Genomic DNA, 14,108 nt, shown 5'->3' on the forward strand with positions numbered 1-14,108 from the left:
CCACAAAATAAAAAACAGAGGTTGCATGGTATGCAAAGGGGATAGTAATAATATTGGGGAAGTCAGAAAAACTAGAGTTCCAGTTTAAGCACCCTGCTGTTTAATGAAAGATCACCTTCCCTTTCAAAGCAGCTTGCAATGCTTTTATAAATAATAATTTAATCTCTTCTACAGCTTTAACATGGGAGGAGGTAAAAATTAATGCCATTTCCTAAATGTATTTTAACTGGGGAGTTCACCAAAAAAGAAAATTCTACCATGCCAGGCCTGGAAATGAACCCACAAGAGGAAAAACGTTGCTTTAAATTTTTTTTGTCATGCATGATGCTTATGAAGAACCTGCCAAATTTCAGACTAGCAAAGCCCAGAGTGATCAGAAGCTTAAATACTGACAAGCTGGGCTTCACTCAAATGTCAAGCAGCCATCTGTAAAAAGCACTGCAGAATAACACAGGAAGTTACACAAAGATTCTGCAGCTCCCAGGTTTGCTGTGGAGATCTAAAGGTGATGGGTAAATGCTGCTGGCAGAAAAGATCAGGGTTTTTTTCCCTTTCAGTTTATATGTTCCTTCATTTATGATGAAGTCATGATGCTGAATTTGCAAGCTTATATTGATTTCTGTGGCAACAGACCAGGCTGCTGTGAATTCAGAATTACTGACTCTCTGCTAAACTGCAGGAACAGGAGGGAAAAAGGGAGAAAACCTTCATTCCAACAGGTTTGTCTGGTTGTCAGAAAACACTACTGGGGACAGTAAATGCCAGTGTCCTTCAGCTGCAGTAAGACACAGGTTCAATTTCGGTATCAGCCATTTTAAAATGCAGCTTTAATTTATGCTGTGCCAGATGAGGCTAAGAAAAAGTTGGAATTACCTAACACTAAAATCCAGGACAGCAAGCAGCAAGAAAACATCACCTAAAGTGACATACAAAATGGCTGAATTCTGGGTATGCTTCACATAAAAAGGGCTCTTGGTACTGAGCTAAACCCACACTGAAAACAGTTGTTTCTCTTGCTTTCAGTGACAGCAAGGAGTTTGAGAAACCTGTGACTCAGGCACAGCACAGGCAGGGACAAAGCCACCCTCACCAAGGTGCCAAGGAGCTGCTCTATGGACATGTGTCACCACACCTGAGTCCCAGGAGAACCTGAGCTGCTTTTACCTGACATCCTTCCCCACAGTCATGGCTGCAATAACCTTCTTTACAGCTTCTTTCCTCTTCTCTTTCTTTTCATTGTTGAGTTCAGCCTTTAGCTCAAAAATCTCTCCTGGCAGAAGACAAAAAAAACCAAAAAAAACAACAGATTAAACCTCTCAGGAGAAGAAAATGGTGTTGTTTTAGGGATAATTCAACAGCGAATTTTTGCTTTCTTGGCCTGTTATTCCCATAAAACTGGCCCAGCTGCACTTGGAAGCTGTCAGACCTTGTGCAGAACATGGTTCTCTGAGAAGCAAAGCTGCAACACTCAAGGGACTGATATGACTCCACCTTGCAGAGGAAAATGCCACAAACAAAAACCACGCTGTGTGTGGCAGCTCTCCCACTTCCAGGACACCAAATCACGTCCCTGGAGCATCTGTTTCTCTGAGGCAACCATTACATAACCAGCATGAAAAGATACTTGGAGATGCCAGATTCATGCCTGCAAGAAACAAACTAAGCCAGGAATGTTGCCCAGACTTTTTTAAGTTTTGCTCATCATTGAAAGCTTCCTCAGAGAGCTGGAACGGAGCCCAAATGCTGTGGTTCCTGAAACAGGACAGCATGTGTTTAGTCCAGTGGAAAAAAGCTAAAAAAAGCTAACAAAATCTGCATGTAACACAGCTTGTCTGGATTCCAAGGTTCCCAAAGCAGCCTTTTTCACAGCATTAATTCTTCCAGATATGACTGTGTAGAAAGCCAGTTCAGGCTGGGTCACCAAAGTGACAAACAAATTATAAAACAAAGCAACATGTGCAAAATGCTGTTTATCAGGCCTGTTCCAGACAGAGCCAGGGGTATGAGAAGGATAATGCTCCCAACAGACAGACAGCTTTCCTCAGGAAGAACAGCCAGCAGCATTCCCACTGGGAATGAACCTGAGCACATGTTACAAATATCCAAATATCCCTGACAAGTTCTAACACCAACTTTCCATTCCGACACTTGCTCAGAGCAGCAGCACTAATTAAAATCTAACACAGAGAGACTGCCAGGGACTCCAAAAAAGAAGAGAAGCTGCTGCAGTGCAGAGACCACTTATCCCTTCTGCCTGAGGAAGAGCCTGGCATTACTCACCCAGAGCTTGTGCCCTGGAGCAGAGCTGAGACAGCTCCAGCTCTCACCCAGCCCTGCAGCCAGCCCACAAAAACCTGCCTTCAGCTCTGAACTTTCAGAGCTGCTCCTTGGAAAGATGTCAACTGCATTAGCTCCATTTATGAGCTCATTGTGAAGCTTAATGACACATAAATACATCAACAGTGTGGGTTTTTTCACTGGCAGGCATTCAGAGGGAGCACTCAGCCATTTTGCAAAGGAGAGGTTAATGCAAACCATTTTCCACATCTGCTGGAGAATGATCAGGCTTAAATTGCACTCGGCAACAGTGTTTTGTTCAAAAACAAGTTAGAAAATCTGCCTGGGACAGTCTCAGCAGAACAAGCCCTGTTCTGAAACAGCTGAATAAATAAAATGAGCCCAAAAAGCCTTTCCAGGCTTCCCATTTTTAAGGGCAGCAGTTTGTCCTGAGGTGAGGTAACCACCACACCTGCAAAAAAGGCAGAGGAAAGTCAAACAGTGCACCTGCAGCTTTGGAGAAAATGGCAGCAGAAAAACCCATTATGTTTGCTTGATGTATATTAATATTAAATTAATATTAATTCATCACATCAACTTAATCCTGTGGTGCCCAAATTAACAACAATCCCTAGTCTGGCACTTGTTAGCCCATAACAAAAACTTTGGCTAGATCTGCACTTAAATCCCATTGCTTTGCTTTCTGACCCTAGAAAGAGCAGCAATTTGGTTTATTTTGTGAATCATAAAAACTTGTAATACCCCAGTTTTGTCTTTTGTCACCATGTGACCTACTTTGGAAGTTTCTCCCTGGATGATTAAGAAGAGAAACAGGGACAGAGCTACCAGAAAAGCACAAGTTCTCCTGCATGCAGTTAAAAAAGCTGTGTAAAAATAGCCACCCACCACCTCCAATCCACTGCACCAGCTCAACACCAACCTTTTTTATTGGTCGTGAAGTATTTGGAGTCCGTCATGGTTCCAGTTCCTTAAAACACCTGAGAATATGAATAATAAAAAAAGAACAAGTCAGCTCCAAATGCTGTTTGGTGGCAACAGGCAGCTTGTGAGGCAGGAACTCGAGCAAGGACGGTTGGTGAGTGAAGGAGGAAGCAAAAGCTTCACATCCACAGACACGAGTTCCCCAATCTTCATCCTGCACCTGCTGCTGGTATTACTTGGCAAAGCTAGGGATTTAAAAGGCTTGGTAAAAACACAACACTGATGCTCAGCACAGCTTCCTAAATTCTCAGTCTCAGCAGGCAAAAGGCATTTTTTGAACTCCTTATAACCAGCAGATGCTGGTATGCTCTGCAGCTGTCCTTCCTGGGTACACAGATTCATTTTCCAAGGAAAAGCACACCCAGTGTCTTGCCTGGCAGTGAGAAGTCCACGTTTCAGACAAAGAAAACTGTCATCTCATCTCCCCCTAACGATATCTGCCTGTGCTTGCATCTGATGGAAGGCACAATTAACCCCACTTGCAACACCCACCCCCAGGCCTTTCATTCCTTTCCCTCCTTTTGTTCCCAGATGCAAAACAGTGGTTTTTTTTGAAAAGAGAAGCCATTACTTTTCAGTTCTCTCAGGCTTGAAATTGAAATATTTCTCTGCCAAGATCTGACATCCCACCTCTGAAACACACACACAAAGCTTGTTATTTCAGTGCTGCTTCTGCTTTGTTTTTTTTTTTTTTTCCTGTGGACAGGATGGAAAAATGCTGTTGGAGCAGCAAACACTCAGCAGAGCCATGAGAGTGGTCTCACCAGCACTTCTCTTGCCTTGGAATACAGGGATTGCCCAAGCAGGATTCATGTGGATATCCATCATTTTATTCTTACAAGTGTTAGCTCTGTGACAAATATGAGATAATTCTCAAAACAACCAGAGGAGTGACTACTTTTACTGCTTTTGATGAAAGTCTTTATCAATGCTAGCAACTATGACCCTAAAACCATCTCAAAAAGGATGTTATAATTTCTTTCCTCCTTTTTCTATCTTTCTGGCCCAAATTCCCCTTTTCTTACACATCCTTCCATGACCTTAAAGGCTGCCAGCAAAGCAGTAAATCATCTGTTCTCTAAATGCTGCCTTGTCTTGCCTCTAAACCCTGCAGGTCTTGCTGGCTCAGCAACAAAAGGACCAGCACAGCTTTGAACTCCAGGACTGCCCAGCAGCAAAGTCAGATTGTTCCTCCTTAACTCCTTCCTCCCTCATCCCTTCACCAACCCCAATGCCATCACCATTCCATTTTTCCCCATCCACCTGGACCAGCTGAACACCTCAGCAGTTGAATTCCAAGCAGCTGCCGACGGGCAATGCCCCAATTTCCACCCCTTTCTCCTGGGATCATCCTTTCCAATTGCCAAACATCTGCATGAGGATCAACCTGTTGCTTTTCCCAGTTTCCTGGAGCTGCTGCCTGCCCTGTGCCCACCTGGTTTCCACCTCATCCAATTAGGCTGAATTACTGGGTTTGGTTTGATTTCTCTCCCTTTCTGCTCCTGCCAAGCCTGGAGACAGCTCTGGAAACACATTCCTGGTGCAGAGGAGGTTTAACCTCCTTCCAAAACAGAGTTGGGAAAGCCATGTGAGCCACAATGAATGCAATTCTTCCAGCAAAAATCTAACAGCCCCCCCTGAAAGCAGAGGCTGCTGTGAAGCTTGTTTTGTAATTAAAATCAGAGCCTGTGCTCAGCTGCAATATTACTGCTGACAGAGTCCTTCAGGTTTGAGCTCAGCTTAAAAGGAAGACTTAAAATGTTTTTCTCTGTGAGAGTATTTGGCACAGTGCCATGCCCAAAGCACTGAACGTGGCCTTGATGTTTGCATTATGTGGGGATTTGTCATCCAGGGTCACATCTCAGCTGAGCTGCTCTAACACAGCTTTAACTGGGGCCAGAGCAGATTAGAGAGAAAATGGAGGGGAGGGAAAAAAAACCCAGCCCAAACACCATAAACATCAGCCCATTTGAATAAAGCCACACACAGAGAGGAAGGAACCCTGCTGGCTTTCAGAGATGGTTGTTAAACCTCAAGTGCAACATATTTTGCTGTTTTTCTCCTTTCATATACTTGGAAACATGAAGAATCCTAGAAACGCTCAGACAGGGCTAAGCACAGCTCATGCCTTTCCAACCTTCTTTCATGGATCTAAATGAGAGCTTAGGTCAACAACCAGCCTGCCCTATTCCAGGTGCAGCAGAGGGTAAAGCTCCTTTTCTCACAAGCACACAGATTGCTGCTTCATGTGTGTCAGAGCTTGCTTTGCACACTGTTCAGAGACAGCCTGCCAGCAGCACTGGCTATTATCTCATCACTAACAATCTCAGCATTCTTTACAGCAAATGGAACCAGATATTTAAAACACTGCTGTTTGTGTCACTGCAGAAAATGCCAGCTCCTTGTACGCAAATCTAAACCCAGGAGAGCTAAGGTAAATTAGAACATCAAGAACAGCCTTGTATTTTCAGAAGAAAAATCTACTTTAGACTGCCCCTCCTCACTATTGTTCTATGCCCAGCACTTGCTGAGATGGAAACAGGTAAGAGGTGTTCAAAGCTGACAGCAAAAGGCTCCTCCTGATCCAACCCCAGCAAAGGAGAAGAGATGAGAATGAGGAATGGCTCCAGAAAGCTCCAGCAATGCTTAATGCTACAAACAGTGGCTTGATATTTCAGTGTAGGCTGAACCAAAGCAAGATAAGCCTCCTCAGCCCCAACCCACACAGAAAACCTGACCCTGTGTCTGACCAACACCTGCTTGACCCCACACATGACCCCAGGCAGCCTCACCCGCTCCCCAGCACTGACCCCACACAGGAGGGTGACAGGTTTAAGGGTCTTGGATTAAGGCAAGCTCCTGGACACTGAAACCATCAATCCCTAAATCTCTCAACTGATCCCTGGTTTAATTCCAGTGTAAGTGGTGCCACCCATTTTTCCTGGAAAGCCTCTCAAGGAGCTGTGTGACAGCCCAAGTGTGGCCCAGGGCCACTGGAGAACCAGGAAGATAAACACAACAATGGAACATGGATGGCAGAGGAAGAGCTGCTCTGCAGCCCTGAACTTGTGCTGGCACAAGGATTTTGTTCCCATTCTGGAGACGCAACACCCCCTTGGTGGTCCCCATTCCACCTGTTCCTCCTACCACCTACCACCATTCCTTGGAAGCCCCATCCCAGCTTTGCTGCCAGCCCCTCCCACACCTCCAGCAGGACTCCCAGCACCCACCCACACTCCAGACTGGCATCCCCCTAAGCCCCCTGCCCACCAGACCTTCCCCAGATCTCTCCCAGGATCCCCCAGCTGCAGGCACATTCCCCACAAATCCCAGTTTCCCTCCCAGCATTGCCTGCCAGTCCCTCTTAGTACCCAGCCCTTATCCCTAACTGCTCCCACTGCTACCCCAGTACCTTGCTGTGCTCATTCCCATCCCAGTCCATCCTCCAGCACCCCCACCTCACCCCAGGACCCACTGACCCCACTCCTCACCCCTCCACCTCCTCTGCAACCACCTGCCCACTCCTCCCATCCTCTTCCAGTCCACCTCCAGAACCACTCCCAGTGCCTGACCAGCGACTCTCCCCACGCCACTCCAGTTCCCCCTCCCAGGAGCACTCACCCCCTCCCAGTACCCCCCTGGTGCCCCTTCCCACCCCACCCCAGGTGTCCCTCCCAGTACCCTTCATCTCTCCCAGTATCCCCTTCCCACCTATACCAGTGCCCCCCAGTATCCCCTCCCATCGTCCCTAAGCAGCATCCCTCTCTCCCCGCCCCACCCCAGTACCTCACAGCTTCTCCCCCACCCACCCCTCCCCACCCTATGGCAGCACCCCACCGCCGCCCTCCCCTCTCCCAGATCCCCTCCCAGCACCCGCTCAGCCCCTCCTCATTCCCCACCAGCGCCCCTCCCCGCCGCCCGGCCGCCGCTCCCAGCGCCCTCAGCCCCGGCCCCCTCACGGACCGCACTCACCGCTGCGGGGGCGGCGGCGGCGGAACCGGAAGCGGCGGGGCCGGGCGGGCTCGCGACGGCCCCGCCACCATAGAGCGGCGGCGGCGCGCGGCGCGCGCTTCCGGGAGAGCCCCCTGGCGGCGGGGCGGCGGGCCGGCGGCATGGCGGAGCTGGGCGCGCACCTCACGGCCGCCCCGGCCGGCGAGGAGCGGCCGTCCGTGTTCGAGGCGGTGGCCCAGGACAGCCTGATGGCCGCCGTGAAACCCGCCCTGCAGCACCTGGTCAAGGTGAGGGCGAGGCGGGCCGCGGGTGAAGGGAGAGGAGGGGGGGCTGGCGTGTGACTCCGGCCGCGCTCAGGGGCAGCGGGACGCTTGGGAGCCACCTGAATTGTGGTTGTTATGTGTAATAAATATAATTTGCGCCATTCCTTGTATGAAATATGTAATATTGAATACTTGTTAAATCATGCCCGTCGTATTAGTTCGCCCCGCACCCTTGCAGGCGAGACTGGGTGTATATTGGAAACTGATTTATAAGTAAAAAGATGTGGCTCGGCCAGGAGCTGGGCCATGGCTGGGCTCCAGGTGTTGATCATCGGTGCTGATCGTCCAAGATGGATATGGAAATCCTCAGACAGATCCATGTGAATGCAGCCTTCCCGTAAACTCTCATCAAGAATTCAACTACTCCGGACATTGAATTATTTCTCCTCATCACCAAAAAAAGAAAATCTTATTAACCTATAGACTCTGAATAGAAGAAAAGACTAACTGCTGGAATCTTGGCCTCAGGCGGAATTTTCCCTATAAAAACCGCTTGTACCAGGATGGAGGTGTGGGCATAGGAGAAAACCTCTGCTGAGGCTGACTCCTTGTTGCACACCCAGGGTCGATCCCGGGCTCGGCTCTGTCCTTTCTGTGTGGCTGGCTAGATAGAATTTGACCGCAAATAAAATTATTTTTATTTTTAATCTGGCTGAATAAATTCTCGTTTATAACATGGTGAGAATGAGAGGCATCGTTTATAGCTGCTCTGATTTATAATTTAGCGCTTTACTCTGCTTTTTACATCCTTCCCTTCCTCAGGCACAGGCTGCCCAGAGAAGCTGTGGCTGCCCCATCCCTGGGATGTTCAAATCCAGATTGGACGGGCCTTGGAGCAGTCAGGGATAGCAGAAGGTGTCGGGCTGGAACCGCATGATCTATAATGCTCCTTCCAGCCCAGACCACTCTGATTCCTCCTGTTTTGTGTCCCTTTTCCAACAGGTGCTTGCTGAGTCTAATCCTGCCCGGTATGGGTTCCTCTGGCACTGGTTTGATGAGATCTATGTCCTTCTGGATTTGCTGCTCCAGCAGCACTCCCTGGCCAGGTGCAGTGCATCCTTCTCTGAGAACTTCTACAGCATGAAGAGGATCCCAATGGGAGATGGCAGACAGCGACCTCTGGCCACAGCTGGCCTGCCAAAGAGGCAGCACTGGAAGTCTCTGCTCCTGCTGGTTCTTGTTCCTTATCTGAAAGGGAAGCTGGAGAAACTGGTGTCCAGCCTGAGGGAGGAGGATGAGTACTCCATCCACCCTCCCTCCTCATCCTGGAAGCGCTTCTACAGAGCCTTTCTAGCTGCCTACCCCTATGTAAACATGACCTGGGAGGGCTGGTTTCTTATCCAGCAGCTCTGCTACATCCTGGGCAAGGCTGAGCATCATTCCCCCATGCTAAAGCTGGCTGGTGTCCGCCTGGTCAGGCTGACTGCAGAGGATATCCAGGCCCTGGAGAAGAAATGGGCTGAAACCACCTCAAGTCAAACACACAGGTATGGCAGAACCTGGCTCAGGTGTTGCTCTCCAGGGGGTTCTGTGGGCATGTAAATTTAGAGATGATGCTGCAAGTACAAGTGCCTTGTTCTCCAAAAATTCAAGATGAAAGTTTGCTCTTGACAAAATGTGCTCCAAAAGGATGTATTGTGAGTGAAAATAAGTAAACCAGTAGCAGGGATTAGCTTTAAACTATTTTGTGGTAATATTTCAGAATTTGGGGGCGTTTTTGGGCATGGAAGCCTTTATTCTGTTCAGTCTTCCCCTGCACTTTTCCAGCAAAGGAGGTGCAACAGTTGCAGCAATGTTGCTGAAAGGATTGAAACTTCTTTCTTTGATTTTCCTAAGCAGCAGTTAGTCATGGGCACACTCAATACCCTGTGATGCAGGAGTGAAACACTCTGTGGTCCAGGATCCTTTAATCCAAATTCTTCTGATTTAGACTTCTCAAAAAAGCAGCATTTGGATATTCCTTAAAATAAAAAAAGTATCTGAAACATCCTAGTAAGTGCAAATAGGGGGACGCATTGACCAACTAACTTAGCGTTAAGGAGCTGTGTGAAGCAGTCACTCCCCAGGTGCTTTTCCCATGGTTTCTAGATGGATAAATGTGCAGTAGTAACCACCTCTCCTGCTTCTCTCTGCTCCAGCTTTATCTCACGAGTGCAGTTGGCCCTGAGGAAAGCTCTGGCTGGCATTGCCTTCTCCCTGTCCACCGGCCTGTCCGTCAGCGTGTTCTTCCTCCAGTTCCTGGACTGGTGGTACTCCTCAGAAAACCAGGAGACCATCAAGTCCCTGACAGCGCTGCCCACGCCCCCACCGCCCGTGCACCTGGAGCAGGAGCCCGGCTCTGCTCTCCTGCCCAGCCTGAGGACCGTGTGCCCCCTGTGCCGCAAGGTCCGCGTGAACGCCACGGCCCTGGCCACCTCCGGCTTCGTGTTCTGCTACCGCTGCGCCCACGGCTACGTGAAGGCTCACCAGCGCTGCCCGGTCACGGGCTATGCCACAGAGCTGCAGCACCTGGTCAAACTCTACTCCCCTGAGAGCTGAAGGGCTGCCAGGAGTCTCCAGCACCTCTTTGTGCATCCCTTGGAAGGCTTCAGAGCACCGCAGCTCCTCGGTGAGCTCTGCAGCGCCCTTGGACTCGGTGGTTGGTCAGCTTTGCTGCCTTTGCACACCCTGGCAATGCTCTGCCCTTTGCTGATAAGCTGTTCAAACATCCTGGCAGTTGCAGAGGGATCATACAGCCCCTGCCTGTCAGCCAGCACTGAAGTGCCATAAAAGACCAGCTGAAAGGGAGGAAACATTGATCCTCACATCTACATTCCTCTTATCCAAATCGAAGACCAGCACTGGTGCTGCTTGAGGGCGTGAGCCAGCAAATTAAAGAGGTAGGGAGATTCTCTAGGCATGTTTTTCTTCCCTGGGCAGCTTCCCAGGCCCTTGTGCTGCCCAGGGTGAGCTCTGGCTTTGTCAGAGGTGGAGACAGGCTTAAACCTGTGCTCTTCAGCCTCCTGCATTTTCAGGCTCTTCATCTTGGAACTGAGAACATCACCCTCCAAATTCCCATCAACAGTTCTAAATTAAGACTTTTGACTGTTTAAGATGGACAAGAGGAATGTGACATTTTCTGCACAAGAGAGAAAATGACAAACCAGATTAAAACAAACTCCCAATTGATGAGAGGGGTTTATTGTTAAAGAAGTCTTTTCATTCATTATTACCTGCTTTTATAAAGCGAAATTCTTTCTTGACTGAGAACCTAATTTAATTCTTTTCTGGTTATTGAAAAAACAGCTTGCTTCTCTGGGGAGCAAGAGAGAGACATAAGAGAGACAAGACTAAAGCTGCTTTCATTTTTCCATGTGATGGTAGTGGATGTAAGATTAGCATTTTGTAGGCTGAGAATCTTTAATGTCTGAGCATTACATTGCAATTATTCCATTCCCAACCATGTAGCACATTCATATCGGAACAAAACATCCTTCCACTGAACAGAGGAGGAAATAAAAGCTGTGTGACATGGCTGGCTCTTGCTTGACACCTGATTTTTCAGATGAAAGGTTGTTTTCCTTACTCTAGGGAGCAGCAGTACTCCAGATATCACGGTGACAGTGCTTAGAGAATACAAGAGCAAAGTCTGCTGCACAGAGTCCAGGACCCCACTCTGGTCTTTCCAGATTTAGAGATATTTTCTAACATTTAATCCAGACATCTCATTTTCTCTCCACTTTAGCTCTGCTTCAGAAGATAAAAATCCCCAATATCCTCCTTCACCTGTAAGCAAGAGAATAAGGTTATTGAATAATGTGGGAAAATGCAGTAATTTGAATCTTCCCCAAACACCTAATAAACGAGATTTGTTCCTGGTGCTTTATTATCTCTGTACACCTCCCTGACCCTTCTACCTGTGCCACTATGGAATAATAAAAACTCTGATTTATCTTCTCCAGTAGCTATGGAGTCCATGAAGATACTTCTCTTCCCTTTAGAGAGCCAGTAAGGACACACATCTTACTGGAAGATGAATCACGTCGAGGTGTGAGATTTTCTGAGCTTCCACATCACTTTTTTGTTAATGTCGTGGTGACTCCAATGCAAAGCTCATTTAAATAAGCATTTGATTGATGATTGCTTTTCAGGATAGGTTTATTTTCCTGCACAGAACCACCCACATCGAAGCCTCCCAGTTCTGAGCAGCTGCAATTACTCTTTTACACAATTGTCCTTTAAAGCTTAGCTGAGTAACAAGTGTCAAACCCACCATGGTGACAGGCTCAGCAGTTACCTGGCAGATTTTGTGTGATCCTGGAGATGGCTGCAGGATACCAACTGGGATTTGACTCCTTTGAAACCTCCTGTCCTTAGCAGCCAATTAATGCTCATTTGTCAGCTTTCTTGCTCTAAAGCTAAGCTACAAAACCAGCTTGGGTTATAGAAAAATTCCCATTTATCTGCTTTATAAGTGTATTCTTGAAACCACGACAGGCTAAAGATTGACAAGAGAAGTTTCTTTCAGGGAGCATCAACTTTATTAAACCAACCTTTGGACTTACATACCAATCTGTGATTTCTATAGAGTCATGTACCACAAACACCCTAAGGATGCTTTGGTGTTGCTCAATACAATTTCATCAACATTAACAGCAGCACTGGAGGTGTTCAGTATCCCAGTGCCAGAACTTCACTTCGCAAATCTTTTAAAAATTATTTTGTGAACCTAAGGCACATTCATTCACAGCTCATCTAGGCAGGGTTCAAAAATCAGAGCATGAAGCAACTGAGTTTTTGCTACTTCCTTAACAGAAAAAAGTAGCTTCTCCTGTTAAAGGAAAACCACTAAAACATACTCTTGTAGGTCCATATTCCACACAGATGCTTCCTTCTCCACAGGAATAGAGAAATCAATATAAAGATATCATCAGGACCTGGAAAAGAACAAAAAAACTGAATTAGAGAATAGCCCAATCTCTTTTCCTGGGCCCTTCCCTCAACCTCAAAGAGTTGCACTTCATGAGGAGTATTCTAAAAATACTCCTGGCTCCTTGCTGGCAAGGACTAAATGAGAAACTGAATTAACTGCTAATGAGCTTCTACAGGACAGACAGCTCAGAGTCTGCACAGCACTTTCAGAGGAGATACAGTGGCACAGTGTCTGGAGTTTTGTGATCCATGGCACACACAGGAGATAAACCCACATCCCCCACATCAGTGCATGCTCACACAATGCTGCAGCAACAAGTATTTAGGTTACTTTTCAAATCAAGGCTTCTGCTGTTAAATTGCTAAAACTTCTTAGTATTTTTTTTTTAGGGTGCATCAAAGTTTCAAGAACAGCAAAGCTGTTTTCTTGCAGACGAGCTTAGCCTAAAGTAGCTCAGAGAGAAGATTAGGTGATCATGCCCTGGTCAGAGCAGAGACACGGAGTCTCGGCAATACCAGTTCAGACTATACTTCGCTCATCATTGCTTCTGGGCAAATCTATTTGCCTTCCATAAGAAGCTCACTCCCAACCAAGGGCTTGGGAGTTTTCCTCCTCCCTAGGGAGCAGGGGAGCACAGGGACGGAGGTGACATCTCTTCCACAGCCGAGCAGAAGCTGAGGAAGACGGGTCACAAACCGGCATTCCAAGGTCAGCAGAGCAGTACCAGGCAAACACAGGAGGAAAAAACCGTGTCATACCTATAAATGCTGCTGCAGTACCAGGCAAACACAAGAAGAAAAAACCGTGTCATACCTATAAATGCTGCTGCAGTAGCAGGCAAACACAAGAAGAAAAAACCGTGTCATACCTATAAATGCTGCTGCAGTACTAGGTAAACACAGGAGCAAAAAAACCGTGTCATACCTATGAACGCTGCTGCAGTCAGCGTCTCTCCAAGGCTCCAGAGGCCTGTTTGGATCCCTCACGCCGCACGTTTACACTCTCTTCCCATCTCCTTCCCTGTCCCCTCCCCACCAGGTCCCTGCAGCTGTTTAGCCTCCAGTTCCTCTGCCCGTACCGCCCTACCCCAGCCTCACACCCCGAGCTCCCAGCTATCCTCCCAGTAAACCCCACATGCCTTTACACCTCAGCCGGCTTCACGCCCCTCAGCCAACCCCCAGAGCCGCTTCCGCGTCCCCTCACCCTCCCTGCCCCCGTCCCCACACACTCCGAGCCCTCAGCTGTCCCACCGCGGACCCCATCCCCTGGATGGTCGGTGTTCCGTGTTCCGTGTCCCCGTTCCCGTGTCCCGGCCCCGCTCCCCTCACGCCGCTCCGCTCCCGCAGGCCCGGCCGCGCCGCCCTCTTCGCCCCGCCCCTCCGCTGGTAACAACCAATCACAGCGCGCGGCTCTGCGGGTGGGAGCCAATAGGAAGGCGCGTTAGAGGGTCTGGGGGCGGTGCGAGCGTTTCCCGCCCTGAGGAAGCGTGAGGGGGGCTGAGGGAGGGGTGGTCCCTGGATGTGTAAAACGCGTGTTCTGTCCCTTTTTAGCTAAAAGAAATGCCAATAAATGGCTTTTACAGAAGGTATTTCCGCGCTCAACTTCAGCAACAGTCAGTTAGTAGAACGCAGGTGCTCCAAAGA

General features: G+C 48.3%; 2 protein-coding genes, 1 long non-coding RNA gene and 1 other non-coding gene across 9 annotated transcripts in view; 1 reads left to right on the forward strand and 3 right to left on the reverse strand.

Moving 5' to 3' along the window:
• Window positions 1-7,327, reverse strand: part of AP2B1 (adaptor related protein complex 2 subunit beta 1) — a 75,999-nt gene extending 68,672 nt beyond the window's left edge. The window contains exons 1-3 of one of the 5 annotated variants that reach the window (XM_021550983.2): window positions 7,252-7,327; window positions 3,218-3,275; window positions 1,165-1,270 (exon numbers count right to left, since the gene is read on the reverse strand). In XM_021550983.2, coding sequence (XP_021406658.1) covers window positions 1,165-1,270; window positions 3,218-3,254 — 143 coding nt within the window. In that variant the 5' untranslated portion in view covers window positions 3,255-3,275; window positions 7,252-7,327. Of the gene's footprint in view, window positions 1-1,164; window positions 1,271-3,217; window positions 3,276-3,652; window positions 3,718-7,178; window positions 7,203-7,242 lie in introns of those variants that run through there. The other 4 variants (XM_021550980.2, XM_021550982.2, XM_031506439.2 and 1 more) reach the window with 4 other exon arrangements.
• A 47-nt stretch (window positions 7,328-7,374) lies between these two features.
• Window positions 7,375-11,496, forward strand: PEX12 (peroxisomal biogenesis factor 12). Its single transcript, XM_021550867.2, has 3 exons — window positions 7,375-7,517; window positions 8,496-9,040; window positions 9,692-11,496. The coding sequence occupies exons 1-3, from the start codon at window positions 7,392-7,394 to the stop codon at window positions 10,089-10,091; spliced, it is 1,071 nt and encodes a 356-aa protein (XP_021406542.1). The 5' UTR covers window positions 7,375-7,391; the 3' UTR covers window positions 10,092-11,496.
• LOC110481986 (uncharacterized) lies at window positions 11,213-13,817 on the reverse strand. 2 transcript variants are annotated; one of them, XR_013340976.1, is made up of 3 exons: window positions 13,390-13,817; window positions 12,392-12,469; window positions 11,213-11,318 (listed from the first exon to the last, which is right to left on the reverse strand). It is a non-coding gene; the product is annotated as an uncharacterized LOC110481986 (long non-coding RNA). The 2 variants fall into 2 exon arrangements; XR_013340975.1 differs by lacking the exon at window positions 11,213-11,318 and having other exon boundaries at window positions 12,051-12,469.
• On the reverse strand, window positions 12,915-13,012 carry LOC116184328 (Z30 small nucleolar RNA). Its single transcript, XR_004149090.1, has one exon. It is a non-coding gene; the product is annotated as a Z30 small nucleolar RNA (small nucleolar RNA).
• Window positions 13,818-14,108: the final 291 nt, after the last annotated feature.

Source organism: Lonchura striata, chromosome 20, assembly GCF_046129695.1.
Source record: "Lonchura striata isolate bLonStr1 chromosome 20, bLonStr1.mat, whole genome shotgun sequence".
In the NCBI taxonomy this organism is placed as follows: domain Eukaryota; kingdom Metazoa; phylum Chordata; class Aves; order Passeriformes; family Estrildidae; genus Lonchura; species Lonchura striata.